The 5,945-nt window shown below is 47.4% G+C and overlaps 1 protein-coding gene across 2 annotated transcripts in view; it reads left to right on the top strand.

The window, feature by feature from the left end:
- Nucleotides 1-1,400: 1,400 nt before the first annotated feature.
- The window catches only part of LOC102241512 (cytochrome b5), a 29,161-nt gene continuing 24,616 nt past the window's right edge, over nt 1,401-5,945 (top strand). Inside the window, exon 1 of one of the 2 annotated variants that reach the window (XM_005861569.2) lies at nt 1,401-1,705. In XM_005861569.2, the coding sequence (XP_005861631.1) occupies nt 1,577-1,705 (129 nt within the window). In that variant the 5' untranslated portion in view covers nt 1,401-1,576. The remainder of the gene's footprint in view (nt 1,706-5,945) is intronic. The other variant, XR_001361153.1, reaches the window with a different exon arrangement.

The following is a 5,945-nucleotide window of genomic DNA, read 5'->3' as shown; positions in this document are numbered from 1 at the left end:
GTATTTGAAAAGCAATGTGTTCTATTATATAAAAAGGCTAAAAAATGCTTGAGACGCTTGGAAAAATGTTTTCTTCTTGATGGCCTGCATGTCTATAGAGGACATAAGGGGCGGGGGAAAGTGGGGACTGATATTCATCCAGGACCTAAAAATGGAAGAACTGTGCTCAGCCCCAGGGAGGATGACCTACACGTGCACCCTGTTGTGTAAGTTCTTTTGGAATTAACTACCATTTCTGAAAAGGGCCTTAATAAATATCAGATGACTTTTTAATATGATGGCATTTTTCCACTTTGTTTTTCTCAATCTTTTGTAAATCTTCATATGTACCTCCCATAAGGCTGCTGGGAGGTATTCTTCCAGACTTTATTCCAGGTGCTATCCATCATTTAGGACTCACCTTAGCCATATACAGTGGGCCTTGACTTACGAGTTTAATGCGTTCCAACACTGAGCTCGTTAAGGAGCTCGTTAACTCAAATTACTCAATCAATTTAATGCAAAAAATCGACCGAGAGACAGCTGGTATCTCAAAAAACTCGTTAGTCGGGACACTTGTAAGTCAAGGCCCCACTGTACTATTGAGACAAGACAAAGAGCCAATACCAGAACTCGCCTAGCCAGTGGTCAACAACGGACAAGTACTTGTCTTAGAAGATACAAAAATAATCAGAACGTTTTAAAATATATTTAATCGATTTCAGAGAGAGTAAAGGAGAAACATTGATCGGCTGCCTCCTGCACGCCCCCTACTGGGGATAGAGCCCAACCCCGGGCATGTGCCCTGACCAGGAATGGAACCGTGACTCCATAGGTCGAGGCTCAACCACTGAGCCACCTGGCAGGGCCAGAATGTCCTAGCTTTTTATGAACAGTTCCCCTGGGTTTGTTTTTCCTGTAAGAACTGGGCCTTTTGAGGACGGGGTGAGGGAAGGGGTTGGTCAAGCGAAATTAGAGTGAGTTTGTTCTGGGCAGTACCCTTGTCCCACCCAGACTAAGTGACCGCGCGGTGTGTTTTAACGTCCACCAGGCTCGTTTCTCTCTCACGGAACGCTAACAAGTTACCCGAGACTCGCCGTTGAGAATGTTAGAAATTAACGCGCCGGTCTGGCTGATCTGACGTGATTGGGAAATAGCGGCGATTTTGACGAGCGGTCGCTGGCCCCTGTGGACCACCCCGCCGGGTCCGTCCTTCCCACGCACGTGTACCTCCCTGTCACCCGAGTCACCCCCCCGGGGCCCCCCAGCTTCCCTCTCCTCCTTCTGCGCAGGCGCAAGGAAAGCTCCGCATCGCCCCACCCTTCGCGCAATAGGGCATCTTCAGCCAATCAACACCCGCTTTGGGCGGGGCGCGCTGGGTGGAGGGTGTCAGTCGAGGGTGGTCCCTTGAGAGACACGGATTCTGGCCAATCATCGGAGGCCGTCAGCAAGCCGCCCTCTCCGAGGTGCCGCTAGCCCGCCCCAGGCGCCCGCCGGGACCGGGGGGGGAATGTCCCGGCACCGTCTCGGAGAGACGCGCTTTGCTCCGCCCGGCGTGGCTGCTGTCTGCAGGCCCTGAAGCTCGCGGTGTTCCGAAATGGCCGAGCCGTCGGACAAGGCCGTCAAGTACTACACCCTGGAGGAGATCCAGAAGCACAACCACAGCAAGAGCACCTGGCTGATCCTGCACCACAAGGTGTATGATGTGACCAAATTTTTGGAGGAGGTGAGTTGGTGAAACGCGCCGCGGACCGGGGTTTGGAGGTTCCCTGCTGGGACCTGTGGTTCGCAGCGCGGCCGGGTTGCGGTACGAGGCTGTGCGCGTGCTCCTGAGCCTGCCCACCCAGTTCTGCACACTTGGGAGAGGTCTCCGCGCCTGCACGTCTCTGTGTGCACACCTGTCTCTGCACACACAGGGTCAGCCGCCGCTTCTGCGCCCTCTGAGTTTGCGTGCCGGTGTATGTACTCCTGGGAGCGCCCACTTGGGTGCGACCAGAGGCGCCTAGGCCCGCGCTGTGGCGGGGGGAGCCGTGGCGGGGCAGGCGTTGCCTTGGGAGCCCATGCGCGGGCGTGTAGGACCGCGGCACCACCCAGCACTTAGTGGGAAACAAAGTCGCGGCTGGATCGGCTTCCTTGGCAGAGGGCGCAGCTACGCGGGAGGATGTTGAAAGATCCCCCTTTTCCCCTGAGTTTGCATAAACGGGATCTTCATATGGAACGGGGTCGTCACTTCTGGTATTCCCCGAGAGGATTCCTAAAAGGAGCAGGTTCGATGCCCCCGCCCGTGAGCTGTGGGGTTTCCTCCAGAGGGGACTCTGAGGTCGGAGTGTGTGGACCGCACCCACACCCACCCGGTGATTGTGAACGCGCCTGATGAGGACTTTGCCACAAGGTACAGAGCTGGACTCCTGGGACTGCGTGTGGGTGTGTGGCTGGCTTTGAGGAAGGAAGGAAGAGGGACAGAGCAGTAAAAACGCTGCCAGTGGGAATTGATCCTAAAGCAACTTTGGACATTGTAAAACAACTTCGCTTAACGTAAAGGAAAACATCCTTTTGTTAAGATTCTTTGTATTAGATGATCATTTTTGCAATAAATTCTTAGGGGCTTTTCTTTGCTACCGTTGGAGGTGTTTTATCACCGTGGGGGAGTCTGAGTCATAAATCTTAACATTTAACTTCCTTCATCCCCCCAGACAATAAAAGAGAATGTTTAATGATGGGGATTCTTTACATAGTTTGAGGGGATAACTGAGATGGAGCCCTGGGCTTAGCTGGATTACAATTTGCATCAAGGGACTTGTTTTGCAGAGAATTTTAAAAAACTGTTTTAAAAAAGATTGGAGTTGATGTTTATCAGTAAGATATTTCACCATGAACTTGTCAATTGGTGGAGTGCCAGAAGATAAAATAGTGTTCTATTTTAGTTAGGAGTGGTTTTTGTTGGAGTCACATCTGATTTTTCCTGCCCCTTATGCTGAACTACAGAGCTTATTTGCCATTAGAGTTTCTTGAACTAAACACCCTGAGCATAGCATCGGGCATAATTGACACTAAATGTCTACTTGGAACTGTTTCTCCTCTCCCTATGGTATAAGTAATTCTGTAGTTTTAAGATCCAGTGTGTGCTTTCTTTATTCGTGTCTATTAAAAAGGATAGATCTATAAAAGATTAGTAGGCTGTTTTATATTATGAAGCATTTATCATTTCTTTCTTTTTTGTGTGGGTTCTGACCTACACATTGTGTTGTACAGGAGGCCTCCCTCGCCTTCCCCCACCAGATGTCAGTAGCACCCCTCCCCCAATTGTGCCAACCAAAAATGTTCCCAGTTTTTGACAAGTGTCCCCTTGGGGAGAAAAATCATTCCTAGTTTGGAAGGAGTTCCTGCTCTAAAATGTGTTTTGCATAACTTTAAGGGGTACATTTCTCAGAAGAAGATAGTAAGAGGAGATTGTTAAACTTTACTATAAACCATTTACTGTTAACATTTCATTGTTTTGAGGCAGGAAGGGGGAATTATACAATGTTTTTTGAGTAAAACTGGAATAGCTCCCAAGTAAAATTTGAGGAAATGAGTTATCACTAATATTTGGTAATGAGTACTTATAGTGAGATAACAAGAAATTGCTGTTTCTAGTGATTTAAATAAACCCCAGTTTACAGCAGTCGCTATACACTGTACTTTTCTCGATTGGTACTTGGTACTGTGCTCCCTGTAGTAGCGTCCCTGAGACTTGAGTTTGGGTCCCACTGTTCTCTTTGGGACCTTCCTTCTGATCAGTCAATGTGGTATTTGCTGAGTGAGCTCTTTTCGCCTCCATGTCTGTCAGGACACCGGAGCTCCAGAGGAAGCAGGAATACGGAAAATAATGTTGTGGACAGAAATGGTGACATAGCTGTCTTCAGCCATCGGGAGTATCCCTGGGAACCTCACATGTGGGCTCTAGTAAATAGGGCCTCAAATCAGTGGACCAGAGTGGAAAGGGCTTGATCAGCTCACAGCAGGGCTGGATTTAGGTAGAAGAGGGAGGTGGCTGATACTTTGGAAGTAGACCTACTACAGGGGTCCTCAAACTACGGCCTGCGGGCCACATGCAAATACAAATATTGTATTTGTTCCCATTTTGTTTTTTTTACTTCAAAATAAGATATGTGCAGTGTGCATAGGAATATGTTCATAGTTTTTTTTTAAACTATAGTCCGGCCCTCCAACAGTCTGAGGGACAGTGAACTGGCCCCCTGTTTAAAAAGTTTGAGGACCCCTGACCTACTAGAAGGAGCACAGCATGCAGAGGGGAGGACTCCCACTAGCCTGTTCTAGCTGGAATCCCCAGCACCAGCTTTCCCAGCACATCCAATTCCACTTTTTGGGGAATGTCTTCCATTTGCCATCGTTGCTTTGTTGTCACTCTCTGTGACATCTCTGCTTAAGGCAGGGTCCTAGTCTTTGGCTTCCCACCCCAGCAGGACCATCCTAGGATCCCTGCCCCTGGCTTTCTGCATCTTAAACACACACCTTCTCCTTCACAGGACTGCAGGATGCTCTGACAGGGGTTCTTCCTTCTTCCTCCATCCTCCTGTTCCATTATTTTACAAGGCCACAGCTGAGTATCTCATCCCTACTTTTGAAACAAAGAAGCCCAGAAGATGTCTTCCCCTATTCCCCTTCCCCTTTCTTCTATCATTTAAAAGTTCCAGAAATTCATGAAGATTTTGCATCCTAACTAAAGAATATTCTGTTTTCACTAATTTACCTAATTAGGGAAGGTTTGTTGTGGGAGGGGAGGCTTCCTACCTCTAAAGTGAACTTTTAACTATGGGCAAGATCTCCTTATCCTATGAATTCACCCATCCATATGGACAACATGGTTTCCGTGGCATCATTCAGAATACCATAGATTATATGCATGTCTATGTTCATGTTGAGAAAATGCATAGTTGATGGGTGGAAGAGGGTCCTGGTCTGCTGCCTATACTCTGTGCCTCAGATGCCTTATTTAAAGTAAAATGGGAAGATGATAATAGTGCCAACTTCATGGGGTGATTATAAGAATTAAACAAAATAATGCTGGTAAACGCATAACACGGTCACAGGCACAAGATCCGTGCAGTAAATGCAGACTGCTACATCAACCGGGTCAGGGTGGGGTGATGGCTTTCTTTCTGTAGCATCGGATGTAGCTGAGCGCTAATATGAGATTTTAAGTAAAGGTGTATATCTGGCAGGTGCTATTGAAACAGGAGAGTGTTATTAAAAAATTATATTCACCCAGTTAAGAACGTAGGTGAAGTTTCTTAGTTGCACAACCGGCTCTGTCCCCTGAAACAATGGCCTTAGAAGCTGTTTTCATGTTCGAAAGGACAGTAGACACCTGAGAGGGCTTAATGTTAGTGGTCAGCTAAGTAGCAGCAGGTGTTGAGTTACTATCTGATACCAACCTGCAAGATTATGAACTTAGCTGCCCTAAGTATTTTGAACTAGTTTTTTTTTTTTCTTTCAATCCTGAATTCTAGTTTTTGAATTTATACTGATGAAGTTGGGTCTGGTCATATGATTATATTATTAGTAGGGCTGATGAGTATAGAACATTGAAGGGAAGTTATTGAAATGAAAATGTAGGCACGTGTGGCCAGGAAAAAAGGGTGGTTTACTTTTCTCTTTCTGTGATTTGGGCGGCAGCATTGACTCAGCTTTTGGAAGAGCTGTGAAGGGAGAGAAGGCGTCGCATAATCGATGACAGCCAGTAGGTGTTTAATTTGTGAAATAGGCATCTTCCTGAAAAATGTTATGAGCACAGTGCTGTTGTGTCCAGTTGCCCCTCCTTTACATGATGCAGATGGAAATTGGTTTCTCTACCAGTGGTCAGCAAACTACGGCTTGGCAAACCACGGCTCGCGAGCCACATGTGGCTCTTTGGCCCCTTGAGTGTGGCTCTTCCACAAAATACCGGCTCTTCCACAAAATGC

This window comes from Myotis brandtii, unplaced genomic scaffold, assembly GCF_000412655.1.
Source record: "Myotis brandtii unplaced genomic scaffold, ASM41265v1 scaffold154, whole genome shotgun sequence".
NCBI classification, from domain to species: Eukaryota; Metazoa; Chordata; class Mammalia; order Chiroptera; family Vespertilionidae; genus Myotis; species Myotis brandtii.
The sequence above is the reverse complement of the archived record's forward strand: the minus strand, read 5'-3'. Positions and strand labels throughout refer to the sequence as shown.